The 23,897-nt window shown below is 39.7% G+C and overlaps 1 protein-coding gene across 2 annotated transcripts; it reads left to right on the top strand.

The window, feature by feature from the left end:
• Positions 1 to 29: 29 nt before the first annotated feature.
• CNN3 (calponin 3) lies at positions 30 to 23,072 on the top strand (the record flags this gene model as incomplete). Of its 2 annotated transcripts, XM_080349252.1 has the most annotated exons (7): positions 30 to 86; positions 18,519 to 18,640; positions 19,083 to 19,149; positions 20,512 to 20,649; positions 21,161 to 21,277; positions 22,020 to 22,166; positions 22,725 to 23,072. In XM_080349252.1, the coding sequence occupies 7 exons, from the start codon at positions 30 to 32 to the stop codon at positions 23,070 to 23,072; spliced, it is 996 nt and encodes a 331-aa protein (XP_080205378.1). The 2 variants fall into 2 exon arrangements, with proteins under 2 accessions (XP_080205378.1, XP_080205379.1); XM_080349253.1 differs by lacking the exon at positions 20,512 to 20,649.
• Positions 23,073 to 23,897: the final 825 nt, after the last annotated feature.

Here is a 23,897-nt window from a genome sequence, read left to right as displayed (position 1 = left end):
CGCCCCCAGGCAGCGGGGACACCGCCGACATGACCCACTTCAACAAGGGGCCCTCCTATGGGCTGTCCGCCGAGGTCAAGAACAAGGTACGGGCGGCGGCGCGGGGGTCGACCGGGCTTTGTCTGCGCCGGACCGACGGGGGCGGGACGGGACGCGGGGCTCCGCTGCCTCCAGGTTCCGGCGGGCGGGGCGAGAAGGATGCTCTCGCCGCCGGCCCCGGGACTGCGCCGTCCTGCGCGGCGCCACTCGCGAAACTTGCTGCCGCGGCGGGACCGCAGAGCTGTCAGCACCGGGCGCGCCCGTGCGCGGCGCCGCGTCCGCGCTGCACCTGCTCGCGCCGGCAGCCCCGGCACGGGGCGCCCCGCTCTTCCCCGCGGGCGCTGTCCCCGCTCCTCTGGCCGGGACCCCGCGGGGCGGGGCGCCGTGGCCCGCGGCCGTCCCGAGCCCGTGTGGCGGCCGGCGGAGCGGGGGCGGTGCGGGGGCAGTGCCGGGGCAGTGCCGGGGCAGGGCGCAGCCGGCCCGAGCGGAGCGGATGAACCGCGCGGCGCGTCCCGGCCCCCCGCGCGGCGCATTCCAGCCGCATGACATCATGGGCACGGGCGGCGCGCGGCCAATCGGCGCGGGCCCCGCACAGGCCGCGCATTGTCTGCCCCGCGCGGCCCCGCCCCGCCCCGCCCGGCGCGGGCACACAAAGGCGCGCGGGGGCGCCGGGCCGCGCGCTGCGGGGGGAGCGGGCCGCGGGGGTCCCAGGACCGCTCATCGGTGCCCGGGGCGCTGCGGCAGGGACAGCCGGCCGGCCTGCGCTGTCACAGGGGCTTGTCACCGCGCACGGTGCTCCGGGTGGAACAGCACAGGAGTCGCCGCTGACAGTCCGTGGGCCCGCGGTGCGCCCCGTGTGCGCTGCTTTGCTGGGCTGCTCTGACCTCTCCTGGGTTTTTCCTCACGTTCTGTGGAACAAAAAGCGCTTATGCCAGTGTCCTGTTACGCAGTTAGTTAATTTGCAGTGAACCTGGCAGGAGGAGGAACCTTTGCAAAAAAAAAAAATTACACCGGTGAATAACTAGGGATAAGTTGGTGCTCTGTGTCTTTATTCACAGGCTTAAATTCTGAATGTGGTATTTAATAACTGGTTATTTCACACACGTCTGGTTTCAGACTTCAGCACATCCCCAAATCCTGTTTTACTTGTGGTTGAGTAGAAAGGGGAGGAGGGAGGGGAAAGTATTTTGCCTTAAACATTGTAATTTATGTAGAAAGTCTAAGTTAATATGTTGGAAATGTTACAAAAGATACTTTTCTGGTTTTTTCTTTATTGGCTTTCTCAGGATGATTGTGGGGTTCTGCTCCAAAATTTGATGACATCATGTAACCAAATGTCTTCCAGAGTGATTGCTCCCAACATCTAAACTCAGTGGTTTATCTGTTACAGTGGCTTATCTATTACAGTCTGAAAAAAGACAATAAAACATATGCTGTGTATTATTGCATGGGAATTAGGAAGAAAGTAAATGCCCTTCTACTATAAAAAAATATTGACAGAATCATATTGGCTTAACAGTGATCCCTTATGGGAACAAGATGGGAAGAAGTTCTTTGTTCTTTCTTTCAGTTTCTTATTGTCATCAGCTTCCTTAGGGCCTCCTGACAGGAACTCTTCCAAGCCTGTGTATTAACAGAGCTTGGAACGGGTGTATTTTATGCCTTTATGCAAAGAGCCTTCTACTTTATCTTCCTGTGTCTGTTATTTCACTCATGTTCTCTGCTTTCTTCAATGCGAATATATTGCAGAGGGATGGATATTCTGTGCCAGCTTCAGTTTGTGTGCAGGCTTCTGCTGTAGCCCTCTGAAATGTCAGTACAGCAGTGTCATAAAAAATTATTAAAATGCAAAGACAAATGAACTCACCTTCCTTAAAAAAATAGGCAAACAAAAAACAGCTAACAACAAAAACTCGGGCAAAAGATATAGCTTTGAACTTTGAGAATGCTGCTTATACTGTAAGAGGTCAAATTTCAAAGCAATGATGTTATAAACACTTATGTTGTTTACCTCCTGTGGAGTTGTTTTACATGAGTCTGTGCATTAGGTATATGTCTGTTTCTCTGTATAATTCTAGAGGATCAGAGAATAATGTCTCTGTAAAGATCGGCAATTCCTTTTTCCAGATCCTTCTGTCTCATAAAGATTTGAAGAACAACATTTAGTTTCCCGCTCTTGGTGGACAACTTTTTGATACTGATCTCAATCACACATTCCAAATCATGGACCTTTGTGCAAACTATTGTGTTATGTTACGTTGGGTTTTTTTTAATGTGTTGGTTTGATGCTTGTAAGTAGCTGTGGTACCTCCCTGCCTGAATGATGGTCAAAGTTAGATGCTCGTTTGACTTTTTCAGTGCTAAGCCTCAAGCAGTGTTTTCCTGCAGAAAACACGTGTGTTGATAGCTATGCTGCCTGAGGGCCCAGCTGTGCTGGATAAAAAGTCTCTTGGTTTTGGTTTCTGTTCTTTATTTTCTCATTTAGCATTGAATTAGTGTTCAGAGAAACCTTTTGTTTGCTATGGTATTTGAATAGATGAATATAACATCCTGATGCTTTATAAGAATTTTGTTTAATTGATGTTCAAGATTCCATCTCTAAGCTTAACTTTGTTTAGTTTGGTTTTTAGGATTTTTTTTTTTTTTTTTGTCCTTTAGAGGCTCCACCTTTCTCTTGTTTTGCTCTTTACCCTAGGTTACACCAGTAAGGTGTTTGGTCCTACAAAGAGGATGGAGTTTGTGTACTGGTTCCCAGCTGTAAGGAAATTTGTCTGCATGAGAAATGTACAGGTAGTCAAACTAGTGAAATCCCTTTGAAGCTGATTCCTTGTTTACTTGAGATCACAGAAGATACTGATCCAAAACAAATATTCAGTGAGGAGCCCTTTAAGCTGATTGAAATGGGAGTTTCTTCTGCAGGCAATAAATAATTTTCTTAAGCAATGGGAGAGTTTCTGCGGTATGAGGTTAGCATAGCTTGAGATGATGGTGCAGTTAGATAAAGCTACAAACCAATGTTATATTTGTCTCTAATTTACAGCTGAGGTAGGTAAGAAATTAGCAGCAGCTTTTGCTCCATTGTGTCACTGCATAAGGTGTGCAGCAGACAGGAACGCTGGGCAGGAGAGGTTCCAGTTCACTCGGCTGCTTCCTAGTGACTCTGCCCTGCCCATGGAAATGATATTTGTATCAGCCAGGCATTTATCTTTTCCACCTCTTATGTTTGATAGACTGCCAGTTTCATCTCCATGTGAAAGGAAGGATGGGCAGAAATACATCTTTATGAGGATTTAAACTTTGCATAGCGTTTGGTTATCCCGTGTCTTGACTCTGCTATCATCTTCCTTCCAATCCATCCTTCCATCACAAGCTGGCACTGGCCAGGACCATTTTCCAAAACTTTTGAAGACAGCAAAATAACTGAGGTGAGTTAGTCTGTCCCTGCAGCTGCCACCCTGAGATGTCAAGTGCTAGAGATATGGAAAAGGGGGGGAAACAAACTTTATAAACTAGAGGCTGGTAGACAAATGAAGCCTGTAAACAAAATATCTCCTATTTTGCAAGTGTGCAGGAGGACAGCGGTGCTTCCTGCTTTCCTTCTTCAGGGCAAATATGGATTAATGAAAAAGCAATGAAGTCTGTGGTAAATAATGCTAACCAGTCCCAGGTATGATTATTATGTTCCTTCTGAACATGCTGAGGAGAAGACTTCTGTAGTGTGTTTCACTTGCTCAGGGCAAACAAATTTATTTGTCCAAAAATTACCTTTTTGTGAACATTTTAAACTGGAAACCGGACTCTTATCATTATCTTTCAGATTTTTTTTTTAGCTAGTGATTTAATAAGCTACATGAAGTTTTAGCTGCCTGTAGTTGGACTGTTATGCCCTCCCATTCCTCTTTCTCACCCCTTTTTTCATAACTGTAATAATACCCTTTTCCTTCTTAAAGTGTAACTGTTCGTACCATATATTTGTTTTACCCTTCCACATTTCCCATAGACTATTTTCCTTTAGCAAACCTTTGCTCACTGAGTTTTATGTAGGATTGTTTACTGGTGATAAAGTATTTCTATTGATGTTTTCTAAAAGGATATAATAAAAATGAAGACTGCATTGGATAAAGGCAATGAGAACTTAGGCTTTGAGTGCACAGGTGGGTGTCTTCTGTGCTGATAACTGACAGTGTAGGATTTCTGCATTACCAGTTATCTTAAACACAGAAGTCTATGTAGCTTTTGAGGTAGTAATATTTTCAATTTACAAGTTTGGAATTAAATTCAGGTATTTAGTTTAAAATAAAATCAGCTTGTGTGACCTTTCTATAATAAAAATCTTAAGTTTGTTGCAGGGAGAATAAATTAAAAATCCAGTATTTTGATTATGTCAGAAATATTATAATAGAAATATATACACTGCGATTTTAGAAAGGAAATTTCAGAGGAAGCAGCAGAAGGGTTTTACAGGATCAAGCACTGAACTTCAGTTTGCTGCAATTAATTAATGGTTTCTAATAGTTTATCACATCACATTTACTAGCTAAAAAAATCAGCTTCATCATGCATAGCACTGAAACTTCTCTCTTTGTGTCCAATTTCCGTATTTTTTCCAAAGAACTGTGAAATTTTTCTAGTTGGATCCAGGCTTTAGTAACAAATCTGCAGTTCAAATGAACAAGTTCATAACTTCGTCTTTTATACTTGTCTTCCAGAAATCTCTCAGTGTGTTAACCTTCAAGCATCCTATTTTTTTAATAGCAGCTCCCAAACCCCCTTTATAATTTTAATACAGAGATGAACAAAGTGCTGAATGAAAATTTCCGCTATAGATTTAGTTAATAAAACTGTCAACTAAAAGCACAGAATGCATTCAACATAATAGTACTTAATGGTACAATTTTGATGACTCAGTCAACAGCAAAACTGTCCACAAAACATGAATATGACAATGGAATAATTCCAAAGCTAAACTTAGTGTTTGGCACAGTAACTACATGTATCACTTAAAACACATTAGTGATTTAAACAATGACAACTTGTATTTTGTCAGTCTTAGGATGCTCTCTTTTTAATGCATTAGCAACCAGATGATGAGTATTTTCCAACTGATTTCCATTATCACTGCTGGTTACTTCTTTCTGATGCTTACACTTTTATCTTGACTGACAATACTGAATTTCAGTAAGTTAGGTTCAACAACGCTCCCTATCAAATGGTCCTGCTGGATGCTTCATTTGCAAATCACATGGTGTTCTTTTTCTGAGCAGAAGCATCTTACACTTCTGAGAATGTTTGCCACTTCAATTGCTGAACCGTGAGTTTAGCCTTTTGCTGGAAATTTTGCAGAGGATTTTTTTTAAAGAAGCCCAGTGAAACATCAGAATTATTAAGCAGTAGTAACTTATTAATTTGTATTCTAGTGTAAGATCTCATGTGTGAAGGGTTCTCATATTGATTGAGAAGAAGTATTAATGTAGCAGCCCTAATCAATAGCTACATATTTTGGTTAGATTATTTTTTTTAAAGGAGGAAGGTATTCTAGCAGTGGAGAATCTTAACTACAGTGTCTCCATTCATCTTCATCCTTCACTGTCTACCTCAGAGTGTCTGCCCTGCCTGTCCAGATTTCCTCTCCCACTGTTACTGTCTCAGGACAGGTCTGGTCTCTTGAGTACATATCAGGTATAGGTTTCTAATTCTGTGGCTACTCCAATAGAATTATCAATACTACAGCAGTAATAAGTAGACCTACTAGCCGGTACGAACTAATAGTGATACAACCTATGTAGCACTGAGTTGACATTCATATCTACGATACATCTCTTTCTGTGATAAGCAGAAGCAATTAATTTGCCATGCAAACACTTCCCTTGCCAGCACTTTGGACATTAACACCCCTGCCATCTGGTCAAAGCCTCCTGCGTTTGTCAGCCAAGCATTGCCTGTTCTGCACATTTGCCCAAGGCCACAAACAAGGGGACTTGCCCTGGGGAGCCCCTGCACAGCCCCACTGGGCAGGCATACCCCATCTCCAGTGTCACTGTTCGGTGGCCTGCAAGTAGGCGAGATGAAACAAACCTGTGAAAGCAGCCACTTGAGTGACATCTGGCAGTTGTTGCTGTAAACAGCTGACAAGGGAGTTAATTTCTTTTTCTCAATGGTTTAAATCCCTAGTAAGCCTTGACCTGTCATTGCCACAGTGACAGTTGTCTTTTGGAATCCTCCTGTGTCTCAAAACTGCCACTTGGAAGAGCGCACAGCCGTTCTTGAACTGTGAGATATGTATTGCTGTCCCGTGGTAAGCCCTGTGTGATGGATGTCATTTCCAGTTCTGTCTCTTGGCTCACACCATTTTTTCTAGGAGGAAGGCGATAAATGGCATCCATAGCCAGGATTAGCTGCCGCTGCCTCCTGAACATCAAAGCAGAGGTAGAGCAGGCACAGGACGGCACAGACAAAACTGCCAGTGCTGCCGCCCGCAAAGTGCGGTGCCAGGGGAAATCAGGAGTGAGGGTGTTTGCTGTGAAGTTTGTCTATGTTTAACCTCAGGAACAACACTGTCTGCACTTAAAATTCAAAGCACTTTCTGTGAATTTATAAAATGTATTATAGTGACCTTGTTTCTGGTGGAATAATAAACTTTTACTGGCCATAGAAAGACATAAAACTTGCTGATATTAAAGAGCGTGGGATAAGTATCAAGTCTTGCATTCTTTACGTGTAACCTGACAGTTTAAGTCCTATGGCCAGAACACCTCTGAAGAAAATAAATTGAGTTTGACAGTCATGATGATTAAATGGGATTAGTAGTCTCAGAAAATAAGATATCTAATTTGCATTACAGTATTGTTTAAAATATACAGATGACAGCTTTTTGTGTGGTTTCAGAGTTAGACTTAGTTTAAAATTTAGAGAAAAATACCTATTATATTCCTGTTGCTGAGTCAGTGCCCTTAAAAGATGGATGGATGCACACATTGTTTTGAGATAATGCCACATCAGTTGGGTTTTGTGTTGTTTGTTTTTTGGTTGTTTTTTTTCCCCCTCATCTCAGCTTTTTCTGTAAGAACATTAATTTGGAGGCTTTTTCTTGCCTTGAAGACTCAAGGATAGAAACTTCACTGTACTCAGAATTGTTAGCTTCTGTAGCTACGTAACACCATATACACTCTGCATCTGACACATCCTTTTAAGGCAAACTTTGTAGAGATTCCCATCCCCTATGGAACTGTACAGGAAAGGCCTTCAGTAAAAATGGGCTTGAGGCCAGGACACGTAGGGCAATTTGAAACAGATTTTTTCTAAGTGAGATCATGTGAAAATCCTTCTTTTTTTAAGAGAGGGACTCTTTTGCTTAAAAATGCTGTTTCTAAGTATCTGATTCTGAAGTACTGTTAACTTGTATAGCTATATTCAGCAGCAAATGCTGTCTTTTGAGTATTTTTGATTTTGCAGTAATACCTCAGAGTAACTTACGTTGTTTGTCTTTAGTGGGATTGAACTACAGTGTTTTTCTCAAAAACAGTTTTGACTTTCTGCAAGTGGTTCTATGTTTGGGGCCTTTTTTTCTTTTAAAATAAACAAACCCCTCAAACTTCCCTCTCCCTTATTTCCTCATTTTTTTTTTCCTTCCTCCTCCTCAAACAAGTGCAGAGTGTAGTAGATATTAGGAGCAGAGACATAATTAAAGTTCTTTTTCCTTATATATGCCATCTCCTAAGTGAAGCAGCTGTGATTCTGGATGTGTAAGTGACAGAGCTGGGAAGGCATTAGCGAGAGCGGAGGATCTGGCAGTGAGAGCCGACCCTGGCAGTGCAGTGCCACGCAGTGCTGCTCTCACAGGGCCATGGCAGCGAGGCACCACTGAATATTTAACTATTTCTGCACTGTGTTGCCTTAGTTTCCTTGCTGTTCTGAAATGCTTCCATGAAAACAGGATCTGATCTACTGTACCAGATCCTAGCTGGTTGACTTATAGATGGATTCTAAACAGGTCTTCCTACCTTGCTTTGCGTGTTTGGACCATGGCTGTTCACTGAGTAAAAATCAATATCACTACTATAAAAAACCCTTTCTTTGCTTTCCTGCCAAGAGAGCTGTCCTGTTGACTTTTCCACTGCTAAAGTCTCTTGTTTATAAATAGAGAATATCATCTTAGTATTTCTGGTTTTGCTTGAATAACAGTAATTTAATTGAAAAGTGTTTTTCTGTTGTCCCTAATTAACTGACAAAGTGCTAGAAGCCTTGCCAGCAGAAGATCAGGGATAGCAGACACCTGCACTTGGGAAGGGATTTGGTTATATGCAAATGTTTGTGGTGAAAGGCAGCTCTGACCTCACTGCTAACAGGGCCCCTGCAGAACAGGTCCCTTCTGAGCTGAGCATGGACGGAGCAGAACTCGGAGCTCAGGCCAGAATGCACCAGGCTGAAGGATGTGCTGGAGCAGGACCTGTTCTGTGGCTCCTGTTGAGATTCCCACCACCTGACCAGCTTGAGCTGCCACTGCTTTGGTTAACTTTATAACTGTGTGGGATCAGTTTGAAGTTACATTATATATGATATGTGAACGTCACTACAGTGTTAATTAAGCATATGTAGTGCAGACACATCTGGTGTTCTAAAACTCAAATGTTCTTTGCTTATTTTTGTAAGAAGATGTCCCCTTACCTTGCTGACATCATTGTATTATCATGCACCGATAAAAGTTAAAAGTACAAGCAACTTTCTAAGAAAATAAAGACTATTGCCTTTTTACTATGGTCTGTCTTGATAGCATCCTTTATCATTGATAAATATTGGTGTGAAAACGTTCGTGATCTGGAAAGGTACTTCTATTTGAAAAAAATCTAGCAGCTTTTAATAAAGAGTTAACAAAAAAGCTGTGAGATTAAACAGGGCTAAATAACTGGTCTTTGAATGGATAGAAAAGAATGGGAACAAAACATAACTAACAAAGTTAGAGTTCAGTCAGAGCACCCAAGCATTCTGTTCTACAGAAGAATAATGGAACCTTAAATGATTGAGGATTGAGACGTGTCTCACACTCCATTTGCAGTACAGTGTTCCCCACAGGTACTGCTGCTGGTGCATGTCAAACCTGCAGTGAATTCAGGTGCACAGTGTAGCGAGACTACAGCTGACCTTGTGGTACCCAGAATTCTGGATGCAGTGTGTATGTGCATCCCCCGCCTGCCCCGGCAGCGCTGCCTGTTCTTCCCGCACCTGCTCAATTGCTGGATGTTGGTTTAGAAGTTACTACAGGGTGTTTAACCAGAACCTCTTACTTAGCAGTTTGACTGACTTTCCTGCTTTAACAATAGCACTTTCTTTTGTACTAGTTATAAACTTCAGTATAGCGAGCTTATAGCTTCATTTTTCCATACCTTAAACTACATTTTCATTAAATAAAAAGTTGAGCTAGAAGTCCTTCTAATAATAAATTTAAAAAAAAAAAATACTTGTCCAGCTGTCTGCTATACAGATTTTATGATTTATATAGAACTGCCAATAGGAGCTATGTAAATTTCAAGTTAATTTCATCTTTCTTTTCTTAGACCTCCTTCAGTAATCTTCTAAATGTCAATTGTAGGCCTTTAAAGATGGATATTATTACAAAATTAAGTAAACATTTTCTAATGTGTTTATGGTCATAGCTTTTTTTTTTTTTTTTAATATCACATTAATTGTACATTATATTCTTCTTATAACTCTTTTCATATGTTTAAAGCACAACTTGCCTGGGTGGCCATACCCAAAGTATTTTTGGTGTTTCCTGGAGTATGGTTAACATTGTATATCACCTACTGAACTTTAATTGATCATACACACACCCAGGAAGGGGGTTGGGGTTGGAGGGCAGGGGGGCAGCAGAAGCTGATTTTTATGTTTTATTCTTTATGCTGAATTTATTATTACCTTCTTTTTTTTTATGGTAGTAAAGCAAAACAATAGTATGAAGCAGCTGATAGTCAAGATCTTCTAAAGCTTAGGGTGTGAAATCTGCATTCCTTGTGCTTCTGCTAAGAAAACTGGACATGGGGAAGATCTTACTTTTTCTGTTGCAGGCTCCTTCTAGCTTTTGAGAGCTGCTGAACCAGAGGAACTTCCTGGTTTACTGCTAGGAAAACTAGGTTATTTTCAGATTTTCTTTTTGTCCTGCTTATGCACCAGATTGTTTTGTTAGATTATTTCCTCCCCACCCCCAAAACAAGAGCAACTAGCTATCACTGCAGTCTGTCCGGACAGCAGGTTACCAGTATTTCCAGTGCCATGCTCAGTACTTTGTTTCAGAAGACCTCCCAGCTCGTGGTGTTGGATCCTGCCCAGGTTTGCTGTGTCGTATCACAGCTCAAGCCAGTTGTACTGGATGTGGGTTTCAAAGCCAAGAGAATCTGTTCTCCTCAGGGAATAACAGGCTTTTGTGATGCAGGCTGGATCTACACACTCTTAGCTGAGAAGAAACTTCATATCCCAGTGCTTTTTAAAAAGAAAATAGCAACAATTCCAAAGAATAGGTAGTGAAGATTACTAAAACTATATACTGCAAAGAAATATAAACTGTTCAGCAATATACAGACTAAAGATACAGTGCAATATCAAGAAGTATGATGTATGGTAGCAGGACCAGAAGGTGCTACAATTGGAAGTGGAAGCTGATGACTAAGGAGAATTACAGTTGTAAGCCAGAAAACTGTGACTCTGACAAGCAGCGATAAGAACAAGAACTGTGAGAAAAAGTGTGAGAAAGTTTAAAATGGGGGAAGAGCGCTGTAGTAGTACAGCTGCAGAGAGTGAGAGAGAACCACAATTGGGCCAAGGCAAGCACACACCTGAGCTATTAGCACACTTGAAGGGGAGGGATGGTGGGGGTTGCTCCGTGAGTAGTTTGCAAGCTGCCAAAAACCCACACTGGACAGCCAGGGAGTAGAACACCTAGTTCTTCCAGCCTGCTGATCTGGCAACAAACGCCATGCATGACTGTGGGTATCCTACTTGTAGGATGACTTGGAAACTTTGAGGCATGACTTGTTCTTACTCCACAGAGTTTAAACTGGTGCCTATGGGAAGAGTGCCAGGAATTTTGAATTAATATTTATCCGCATTTAAAGATTGTAGCCTAAATTTTGATTTACAGAGAAAAGAGTGAGGTGTTGGCAAGTTACCAATTATGCTACAAATAACAAAAAAGTACTGTTGAATATTAAGCAAAATGGATGCAGCTGTAAATTTTGTGTGCTAGGTAGCGTAGTGGGATATAGTGAGATCTTTCAGTATTAGCATTAACACAGTACAACAATCCATAATGACAGAAAAAAATACATGTTCAAATACCAGGGCATATTTAACGGTGGCTTTCTGTTTTTTAAGTATTTCTCCCTTTGATTTTCATCTGGATTTTTACATTCCCTTTACTTTTGGGTTTCTCATGCACAAATACGCCTCTTCTGGCATTTGCTATTGATGCTGTCCTGGTCAACATACATGAAATTAGCAGGGAATTTGAATTTGTCCTTATGAAGAAATGCTATTAGGTTGGTAACTCAGATAGCAAGAAGTTCCACTTGACAATAACTTTGGTATCCTGTCACTCCCTCTTCTAACCCACTTTCAGTAAAAATCTAAACCTTGCATTTTCCCATTGTCTTAGGTTCTCCGTCTCAACTTAAAAGGTATGCCATTTATTTACTCCAGACAACTAAAACTGTAGAGCAGAAAAATATTGTTTATGTCCTTCTCACTCTCCCTCACCATTAAAGCTGCAAATTAGGTATGTACAGTAATCTATTGACACCATAGAATTTTAATGCAGAAGTTTTAACTCAGTTGTATAATTAAAAAAAAAAAAAATGCTGGAAAACCATTCTTCTTGGTTATAAGAGTAACACTTACTTTTCTGTGCCATTTTCTTAGTAATATGCATAGCCAGCAAGCTGCTGACACTTTTTTGTCCCAGATGTTTTGCTGTGTAAATTTTAGACATGAGATTCAGAACTGTGTCTTGTAACAGCAGGTGATGAACAGAATGGGGCAGCTCAGGTGCCGGTAGCTTCAATTCCAGGGGATAATTTGGGACTGGCTGTGTAACCTGCCTCACTCTCACTTCTGAGGAGTAAGGGCTTCTAAGAGCTTCTGCCTTGATAAGAGGAGATAATTATGCTTTTGTCTTCCCCCTTACCATCATAAAGCCTTAAAAAGGGAAGGAGAAAGATCTAATTGGAAACTAGTGCCAAGCAAACAATAAAGAAGTATCATTGTGGGTATCTTTGGCCTCTGCAAGACAAATCACTCCTGAGCGTAGTACTTATTTCAATGCAAAGAATGTTTTTAGGCACCACTGAAAGCATTTAAAAAAAAAAAAAAAAAAAGTAGTTTCACTTAGTTACAAATGGATAAAACTTGAAAAGCTGGTATAGGAACAAACTGCTGCTTAAAACGTAAAATTTAGTTCTTAAAAGCTGGAGTTTTCCCTTAGTTATCTTTATTTGCTTTCAGTAGTTTATGACTTAAATGTGTAAAAGTAAAATTAATATTAAAGCCTAAACCTGGATTAAATTCAGTATGAGACGAATATGCTTCCATACTTATAAGAAATCTGGTAAGCTTTCTCTACTCAGTCTTTTTTTGACTAAAAAAATATTAATTTTGTGTCACTTCAAGCAAATTTCATCCTATGAAGAATATTAACACCTAAAACTGAGGGCTTTATTTATTTTTCTATTCATTTTTGTGAAAAAGTATGTGTGTAACCTCTTCATATACTATCTTGGAGTGTTTCTCTTGCTGTATGTGGCCCTGTACTTTATTTACCTTGGAAAAGAGCAACATACAACCTATTTTGCTGCACTTTTATATGTATATAAATTTTAGGGTTTGCTGGCAAACACCATTCCTTTGATAGAGATGTTCACTCACTTTGACAAGCAGGTGCTTTTGTTGTTAAAACTTTAGATCAAAGAGCAGATTCTTCAAACGCTTACTAGTAATTTGAATTTAACATGCTGCACATTAAACATTTGATCCCTGTTGTGGGGGCATAAAGCCTGAAGCTTTAGTCAAAAATTTCATCAGAACTAAGAAGTGCAACTGTTATCACACGACGTGTAACTTTGAAAGTTTTATCTTTCATAACCTGCTTTTTAAGTCTCAGTGACTTTTAAAAAACTATGCAGCGTGCTTAAACTCTTTTTTAAGATACTGTTACAGTTTTTTTCCAGAGTAATAGCAATATAGACAGCTGAACTCTTAAACTGGAGATTTGGCATATACACAGCCCTTAGTGTACAGTGTGTACTGTGTGATTTGGAAAAGATTAGTATAAAGGACAATTGAAAGTCCATATGATATCACTTATGGTGTGAAATACTGGTTAACATCATCACTCAAACTGCACATGCTGCAGGCACATTGAGTAACTTTAATGATCTCTCTGTGTCCCTTGAAGTTGGCCAACATAACTTCATTTGTTTCCAGGACTCCATACACTTGATAAAAACAGTGATGATTGCCGTTCTTGTGCTACAGATGGAGGGAGGGGTTTCACACTATGAGAGGTCCCAAACAGGAAAGTCCTACCTGAACAGAACAAGAGACAAGAATCGGGTGGGAAGTTGCCAGAGGAATACAGTTTAACCCAAGGATTCTAGCCTTAGGCATACATGGGCATAGATGTGTGTATTTCACATCACCTGCTAGTTATTAGCTGCATCTGACATTCAAAGATGAATCTTGGCATGTAAAACAGGGATGACCTAATACGAGGAAGAAGTGACTTCTTGGATCCCCAAGTTCTAGTCCTTCTACTCAACAACAACTGCAACTGTATAATTGAAGTGCATCAGTTTTTGGTAACAGAGAAGAAGAAGTGTTTAATTTATCTGTAATAGAAGATTACGATACCAAAAAAAAAAAAAAAAAAAAAGATTATATTTACCTGAAATACTGGTATTAGTATAAGTGGGGTTTGCTGCTTCTGCATCATTAACAAGACAGTCTTTAATGCTGGCTCTACATGACAGTCACTGTTCAGCAGGATAAGCATGTGAGACATTTTAGTTCCTGATAAACTTAAATTTGTGTCCATTGGTATTATGTTAAAATCGCATGAATGTGTGTGAAGCTCAGGAAAAAGCCAAATCTAATGTGATCTTAACTGGTATTGAAGAACCTCACACTCAAAATGCTCTCTTACTGTAAGGAGAAGTCTTCTAGATTTCTGCCTCCTTCCTCACAAATTCTGATACAACATGGAGTGTTTTGCAGAGCTGTAACTAACTAAAGTTGAGATTTTATACAGCTATAGTTGAAAATGAGTAAGTGAATTATTTTTTTAAAATCAAATTACAAAGTTCAAAAGGACAGCAATACATGAACCCAATTTTTCTGCAACTGCTTTTTACTTGTGACTTTCAGTAGCAAGGTGATATGTACTGTCAGTCTTATAAAGATTGCTTGTAGTAGAACTATTAAATTGCTACTTATTATTATGCAAAACATTACCTTTCAGTTAATCATCAAATTTTGTGTAGCTTTTTCTAAACTGAATACAAAGACAACTCCTCCATATTATGAACTTTACTAGCAGTCAGGAACTTGTAATAAGCAAGTAACACCTACTCTTTTCCTCCCACCAGCTTAGATCACCCATCATTTTCACCACTTGTATTAACTTTTTTCCTTTCAAAAGTATTTCTAACTATAAATCTGAAGCATCAACAAAAAGAATAGCATTTACAACTGTATATATCTTTGAAGATTTGTCATAACAAAATAATTAACAATTGGCTTCCTGCTATCTGATTTTGAACTTCTGTAAAACCTTTATATCCATTGCTACAATTGAAGCTTTTCTACATTGTTCTGAAACTGTAGCTTTTTTCATGGCACTGATGACAAATACTTTGAATGAAGCTGCTTTAATAGACGATATTTTCTTTTGCTATGGACTTGTAAGATTTAAGTATCTTCCATGGAACTTCAGTACTTTAAATGGATCAAATTTTGGCATGTTGATTAGTAGTAATGGAAAAACCCACCATTTTTTTTCAATTTATATCAATGCTTCCAACTTCCCCTCATAGATAGCAATCAGAGGAAAACTGGAGCGACGCTAATAGGCATGTGGAAAATATGAAGTATTCACTAACTTAGTGTTACATAACCCCGGGTTTTGCCATCGGATTGAGGACGCTAAGGATGCAGAGCAAGCATAACCTGGCTCCTGGTAGTGCCTGACCTGTCACTCCTCCCTGCTTAACCCCTTCCTGTCATATGTTTAAAACCAGACTCCTAAGTTTCCATGTCTTTAGCTTTTCAGATAGATTAATTTTCAAAGAAACCATCAACACATTTCACTTTTCATAACATAGTTCCCCACCATTTCAAAATCAAAACACAAGCTTTGCCCAAATTTAAGTAAAACTGTACAGTAGCAAAGAAAATTCAGAAAATTAGCAGATTTAATAGCAATGCTTTTAGTGGCAATAAGACAAGTTCTCTCACGTGTATAAGCATTTTTTATTTCCTATCTCTAGATAAGCACTGTAATGATACCGCATGACACTTTAAAACCTCTTGAAACACTCAAGATTTGAACCCATGTGAAAGTACTCCAACATAAAGTAAATGTTTTCCAGGAGAAGTGATAAAATTCCATCCGATTACTTCTAAGTTCCCCAAAAAATGGGGCAGCAATTTAATGTTCAGCTCAGTTGTAATCTCAGATATGGAATGCACTTAGTATTACATTATGAAAATTTTTGCCGTTTTTTTTTTTCTTTTATATGCTTGCCAAGAAAGATTCAAATAGCCACACTTGCAGAAGTCTTCAGGGTTCTCACTCTTATTGGTTTCCATATTTACTTTTTCTTTTTTATTATGAGGACAGAGGAGATAGAGTCAGATCTTTAAAATGTGTCTCTTGATGGCATGATCACAGACTTAATTTCCTCTTAAAAAAAAAAAAAAGCAAGCTATTCCTAGTGTTTAAAAATAAATGAAGTTGTAGAAAGACAATTCCAGTTGTATACCAGACTATTCCAGCTGCAGGATGGCTAAACTATGACTTGTAGCATTTTCTTTAAGCTGCACTGAAACAGAAACTGCCTGAATTTTCAGAAAGCAAAATATCTGTTACGTTTCTAACTAAAGAATTGTGGAAGAGACTAGCTTAAGCCCTTCTCTGTACTCATGTGCATGTTAGAACGGTGAATTTCACATAGCATGAACTGTCAACATACAATTAACAGCCCAAATTGTCCGCTCTCTTCTAACTGGCATATCAGAACATACCAGGTTCTGGTCTTTCTACAAATCATGTTTTTTCTTTTGAACTGCTGCACAGAAATGTATTATCTGCTGTATGTCGCATCTCTACATGTAGCTTAGGATTTTGTGGGTGAGATCACTTTTGTAAGATCTTTTTATGTTCTACTGTGTAGTAAGGGTAGGATGGTATGTTTCACTCTTCTGGGGATGTTTTGGGATCACTCTCCTTTGCACAAATATTTACTTTCACACAAAATAACTGACCTCATGTCCAAGACTGCTGCTCTTCTGTAAGTTTGAACAAGCTAGTTTGAGTTCTACCAAATGTTCTGGGGGAGACAAACTAAGATGACATAAGCCTTGTTTCCATAGGAAATAAAAATAGCCATGAAAAGTGGTTTGTAAGGTATTCAGCAGGTTAGGAAGGAGAAAAATGATAACAGCTTCCTCATATACTGTTTTCAAATGTTAACCTTTCTGGTAGCCCCTCAGAAAAGGGGCTGCCCACCTCCTGCTATTACCCCATCGCTATAAACGATGTGGTTGCACTGCTTCACAGCAGCTCCCCCTATGCAGCTGTGAACTCCAGCTCGCTTTTCTAGTCCATTTCTCATCTTAGCTGCCTAATACCCAAAAGATGTGAATAAAAATTAAAATGAAAAAAAATCATGACACTTTCCTCACACTATTACCTCAGCTTTCTTCCTTTTTTTCTTCAATGAGAAAAGGGATATCTTGATTATTTTAGTTCAGCTTTGGTCTAAGCACTGAAGTACTTGTTATCTTGTACAGAATATTGCACAAAATTTTACATCTCAATCAAGATCTGAATGAGACAATGGGCTAGTCCATTATCCTGATCTGTAACTAAGGCACCATAGCACCACTACTACAAATAGTCTAAGGAAAATAAGTATTACTCAGAGAAGTTTTTGAAGTAAAGCCAGAGATACAGGAATTTTCCATTCCCCTTAGAAGAAAAATAGAGAACAGAACACTGTAATTTTTAGTTTGGTCAGTTTGGAGTTTGGGATTACTAACGCTAGCCAAAATGTAGAAATCACCTCTATCCAAGTAATTCAGATTGGTTGGAACTATAATCTCCTGCAGTATAAATAGCTGCTAATATCTGGCCTTTCTCAGCTGAAGTCTAAGACTATATGTAAAAAGTCTCAACTTTACACTTCGATCTGAATGTGAAAAGCTTTACATGAGTTTCTTGTTAGGAATTTGTAAGTAACTGGTAGTAGCTGAGCTCATTTTCCATCAGTCAGAAATAACGCGAGTACATTCTGTGCCGGCCTGTCAGGTTTCTCACAGTGGCTCCCTCATTCCCCATCTTGCTCACTGACCCATGTGGGACAACATCTAACGAATGGTCAAGTGTGTTGCCAACCTCTGCACTAGTGGAGTTTATTTATGCCTTAAAATCTTGTACTAGATAACTTGTTTTGTTTGCAGGAAAAGTAGGAATGCTTCCAGTGACAGAATCCCTTTTCTCCAACTACCAATATTGCTTGCATCACTGAAGTTTCTCTTTGTAAAGTAATGGTGCATTAACTTTGCAATTAAGACATGAGATCAAAGTCTTCCAGCAAGGCCAAAGAAAAGAGAAATAGCAGGCACACTAAAGCTTAAATTTAAAAGAGCCACACACACAACCCCCAAAATCTCCAGAAAGATAACTCGATGTTGTAGCACAAGGGCAAAACTTACTGGTTCATCTCTGTTAATCATAACCTCGAGAAAAAGAGCAAACCCACCCTAATAATCTTTGGCAGAATAACTTATAATGTATTAAATAAGAGTTCCCGTGTAGAAATCTGCACTTCAGCAGTACTACTGATGACATGGTAATTCAGAATTCTTGTGTTCATAACACACTATTTCACTTTTGTAGTTCCTGCTAAAGCCGAACTTGGGTAGAATATTCTTTTTGAAAAAGTCATCATTCCTCTAAAGCTGTCAAAAGCCTATTCATGAGCTCCAGCAATTCTTACAGTAGGAAGAACTGTTAAGTGTTTCAAAGCGCTATTTTCAAATAAAGATTTAATAAAGCCACAAACATTATCGTAAAAGGGATAAAGACTTACATGTGTACCCTGATATGTAAAATACAGTACTGGCCAAACACTGTAGCATACTCTTTGAAACAGATTTGGGGAGAAACAGTTGCAGTTTTCTCTCATGAAGTAACTTTATAACTACTTGTGTTACAGATTGCCCTGAAATATGACCCTCAGATAGAAGAAGATCTGCGTAACTGGATAGAAGAGGTTACAGGGCTGAGCATTGGTGCAAACTTCCAACTGGGATTAAAAGATGGCATAATCTTATGCGAGTAAGCATTTATTTATTAAGTAACCTTATTTTTAGCAGTTTTCCACTTTTGAGGAAATAAGGAGGGACTTTCTGAAGACTCCCCCTTTAAACACATCAACAATAACAGTCAAAGTTAGCTGACCGTAGGGTGGGAGACAGCTTCATTGAAATTGTCGAGAAAAATGAAAACTTAAACCTCCTTTATATTTCAGCAAAGATTTCTAAATTTAATGGTGAAGCTCTTTTCTATAATAATCAAATGGCACGCAAAAATTCTTACAGTTTGTTAGACTTGTTGGACATGAGATCTGAGCTAGGCACTCTGTATAAACCAAAACATTAACCATTTTGATGAAACTAATGCAACTAATAAAGCGTGAATGAAAATATATAATGCCTGCACAGATGGTATAAGGTTGAGATTTATTGTTTAAGCATTTCCCTTTTTTTCACCTCCCCAGGCTTATAAATAAGCTGCAGCCAGGATCAGTGAAGAAAATTAATCAATCAAAACTAAATTGGCACCAGGTAAAACAAAAAAAACCCCAAAACTCCACCTCTAACCCCTCCAACTCTCAGACAGTTCTTTTGTTCTGTATTAACAAATTTGCTGTGGATATGGTACACCTTAAATCTGAATAGCACCAAGTTTTGTTTATGATACATACACAACAATTGAGGATACTGCATACATGAACAGCATTTGACAGAAAGCAACGATATCTGAGCTTGGGCATAAATGGTGGCTGAGTATACATATTTAATAGCAATGCTTTCACTGTTAGATGAAATTTCAGATGGAAAAAAAACATAGGGACATATAGTAAGGCCTTTTTCCAAGTTAAAAAAAAGCTGTTAACTCTCTGTTAAATCACAACTGGAGCTTTCCATCCAGGCAGTGCTGCAGGGTCAACAGTTTGCCTGTACTTGGACATTCGAGGTCCCTTTATGAAGTGTGCTCTTGAGAAAGCAGCTGGAGAGGATAGGGAGGGAAAGGACTTCAACAGTCTCAGAATAAATGGTTGTGTAACAGAATTCAGAAAACAATATGGTGCAAACCAGATTTGATTTCCTATGAGTGTTCTGGGGAGCACTTTCCCCACCAGGGGCTATCAAAGGCAACATGCATTTAGAACAAGCATTGGCAGGGTTGCTGGTTAGAGTTGACTGCCTTTACTGTTGCTGGGTCTAGTTTAGTGCCACTATATCGGCCTCTTGTTTTTATGGGCATTGCATACTTTAAATATGGTGGAGAATTTTTATTTAAAAAAAAAAAAATTGAATACCTCTAAAGACTTCAGAAGGAAAAATGAAATTCAGTCCTTACTCCTTATATTCCATATTGCTTTCCAATTTCTACAGTGCACAGTGCTAAAAAGTGCTAACAAACCCCAAAAGCTTAGTTTAATTTGTCCCAGGAGTTGTGCAAGATAATACGTTCAAACCAAGTTAAATGTTATTACTATCCACATAGTTTGTATTTTACTCAAAATTATCAATGGCTGAAGTCAAACAGCATGGACACTATGGTGAATTTTCCAATTAGAAGCAAATTTTAGATCAGGATTTCTTTTAGAAGGGCACAGTTGAGGCAGTTTTGTCAAAGACCCCTCTAACAAAGTATATGAGTCTCACTGATGGAGAGATGCTGGGCTAGATAAAACCTTAGATTGATTTCCAAGTCAATATTAAAACTAATGAAAAATAATATCAAACTTCCTACCAGTCACTCTTAACCACATCAACCGTTTTATCCAGTTTGCACAAGGCAATGAACTTACATTAAACAAGCAAAACTAAACAAACCAACCAACACCAGAAAGCCTTAAAATTACTTAGTTTCTAAATTGAGACACTGAGTAGAAAACTGGCTTTTTTGTTTCTGTTTAGCTGGAGAACATTGGGAATTTTATCAAAGCCATCCAAGTCTACGGCATGAAGCCACATGATATTTTTGAAGCAAATGATCTTTTTGAAAATGGAAATATGACTCAAGTACAGACTACCTTAGTGGCCCTAGCAGGTCTGGTAAGTATTTGTATCCCCGGAACTGGCACAAATCTACACGGCCATCCAGATGCACCCTTTCCACTCATAGATACAGAAAACAGCATACAGCCTGTTTGGGGGGGATAGACGGATAGTGTTGCGAGTCCAAGATCCTGCAGAGGTGGCACTTGAGGGCTGTGTCCTACCGCATCCCATCCCTCCAGGGAAGGCTGGGAGTTCAGAGCCACGATTCCTGACTGCACGTGGCCTTGCTCAGGAGCTGTGTCTCCATACACAGAACCGGGGAGGCTCACAGAATGCTAATCCCTGCAGAATATCCTGCTGACAAGATACTTGGGTCACTTTGGGCTGCCACCTGCAAATGGCCTGGGGAACTGTTACCTCCTCTCACCCCCAGCACAGAGTTCCTCATAAGAGATGAACCTGTTTGTGGTATCACTTGAGAGCCCGGGGTCAGGAAAACCAGTGTTCCAGTAGCAGGAAACATACTTCATACACTAAATACTATATTTTCCCTCCCCCTAAATAGGCAAAAACCAAAGGTTTTCACACTACAATTGATATTGGTGTCAAATATGCAGAGAAACAAGCACGAAGTTTTGATGCAGGAAAACTAAAAGCTGGTCAAAGTGTAATTGGCCTGCAGGTAAGTGTGAAATTCAAGTTTGCAGTTAATCTGTTATAATTGAGAAGGACTTTCCTGTTTTGATTAACTGACATTGTTTATGCAAAAACAGTTGCAGAATTATAAAATATTCTTATCACAGAAGGAGGTATGAGATTTTACTTCTTGCAAGCAGTTAATTTGCTTTATAAACTCAAGTGAGTGACTGGAAAATTCTTCTGTTTGTTTTAAATCTGCAATAAGAGTGATAAGGAGGGAAAGAACAGCTAATCTTAGCAGTATCACCTCTGTCCCATACAGTGGTTTTAAAGTAGGTGTCTTTGGATGGCTAAGGCTCCTTATATGGTAGTAACCTTTTTTCTCTCCACTTTCCTTAATAGTCATAAAAAACCCACAGTAACTGATACAAAAATCTTAAAATTCCTGTGGTAGAGAAGTTGTGGTGATGCAATTAAATCATTACTGTCCAGAATAAAAGTGAATTATTACATTTTGATGCATACAGCCATTCTAATTGTACATGCAGTTGGGCAAATGCCAGTCACTGAAATCCCTTAGGCTGACGGTTGTGTTTATTTTTCCTTTTGAACCTCAGTATGGAGAAAGGGTAATTTATTACAGGTAGTGGTCAAGGAAAGCCTGCACCATAATTACTTTCGCCGCCAGCCTTCAGAATTACCAACCATATTTGTTTCCTTAGACCGTGCTTGCTGTACAAATAAAACCCACTTTTTCTGTCCGCCTCTTCTTTCCCCTGATAAAGATGGGCACCAACAAGTGTGCCAGTCAGGCAGGCATGACTGCTTATGGAACGAGAAGACACCTGTATGATCCAAAAATGCAAACTGACAAGCCGTTTGACCAGACGACAATTAGCCTACAGATGGGCACTAACAAAGGAGCCAGTCAGGTAAGCAGGACTGCATGTGACCCCAGTACCATGGGAAGTCGGTGGGGTAGGAGAGTCCCTGAGTGGCGTGCAGTAGCAAAGTCTAACTGGCAGCAGCAAGAGGGTAGAGCTCAGCTGTACTTTTACGTGGTAAAACGAAAGAACTGAAGTTTCTTATCACTAACCAGCATGTTTTGTGCTGAATATATTAAGGCGTAAAAATGAGCTGCTGCCTCTAGAATTCCCAGTTGGTTCTGTGTTATACTAAAAGAAAACAGTAACTGCATTTCCAGTATTAACCAGACAGAGGCAAAAAATAAATTGTTTCCTGGGCACTACCTCAGTCTGAACACTTGGTACATTCTCTCCAAAGAGGGAAATAAACTGGACATTTCTGCAAGGACTTTATTCTGTGACTTACCTACGAGCTGTAGGTAAACACAGCTGCTGTGCTGTGTTTTGCTCTACTTTAATTGCTACTTTGTAGCACTTCCAATAAGGTGTACTCATTGTAATCATAAATGTAGTAATCACAGGTCTTGACCTGCTTACTGAACCTCTACAATCCTGTTTTATTAGGCGGGTATGCTGGCACCAGGTACCAGGAGAGACATCTACGATCAGAAGCACATATTGCAACCTGTGGATAACTCAACTATTTCATTACAAATGGGTACCAACAAAGTAGCTTCACAGAAGGGAATGAGTGTGTATGGGCTTGGACGACAAGTGTATGACCCCAAGTACTGTGCTGCACCAACAGAACCTGTCATTCATAACGGCAGCCAAGGGACAGGAACTAACGGGTCAGAAATCAGCGATAGCGATTATCAGGCAGAATACCCTGATGACTATCATGGAGAGTACCAAGATGACTATCAAAGAGATTACCATGGTCAGTACAGTGACCAGGGCATTGATTATTAGCTTTGCCTCAAGAGTTCAGTATTAGTCCATTATTTTATTCAGTAAGAACGAAACTAGCCTTGTGGAATTGTTACCTGTCTTTCCTACACACTACGCTTAACGTACCTAAAGAAATATTGCCTTACATACATTCCTTTTCCTTTCTCTGCCCCTTCCCTGTCTAGTTGCCTTTAGTGCTGTAACAATTGTAGTGTACAGCATAAACAATAACTGCATATGAAGTAAAAGGAATACTGTGAAAGGGGGAGTGCTCTTGTACAGCCAGGTTGTCTAATAAGGAGCTATGCATTTTCACAATCTCTACTTAAGTAGGTATTTACATACCACATTAAGCCTTCATTTTACATATTTACAGCTTTTCTGTTTTCCTGATGAGGTAAAAGAATTTCATGCTTAAAGTTAATTGTGGTCTACGCCAATTAAATCTAAGACATCATGTTAGTGATTTAAATATCATTCCTATGTTTCTAAGGTAATGTTTGCTAATGGTAAGTCTTGCATTAGACGTAAGTGTGCATATGTGATTGTGTATTCATTCCATTATCAACACTGACCAAACTTAGAAATAGTTATCTTACTAAAAAGGGAGCTTGTACAAAGTCTTGAGCCAACAGAAGTCCCATGATTGATGGTGCATTTACCTTTTATTGTGCCATAATATATCCATGTAGAAATGCTTTTTCTTCCTTGAACTGTATTTATTGCCACACTTCTCAAACTGATCCCAGTGTATTTTTATAAATAAATATTTTTTCTTAAAGGTACGTAGAAAGTCCTGTCTCATTTGTTGTGCCACTGTTCTTAAAGATTAGATGCCACAGAAAT

Source organism: Nesoenas mayeri, assembly GCF_963082525.1.
Source record: "Nesoenas mayeri genome assembly, chromosome: 8".
In the NCBI taxonomy this organism is placed as follows: Eukaryota; Metazoa; Chordata; class Aves; order Columbiformes; family Columbidae; genus Nesoenas; species Nesoenas mayeri.
Note: the sequence above shows the minus strand (reverse complement) of the source record. Positions and strands in the feature narration are given on the sequence as shown.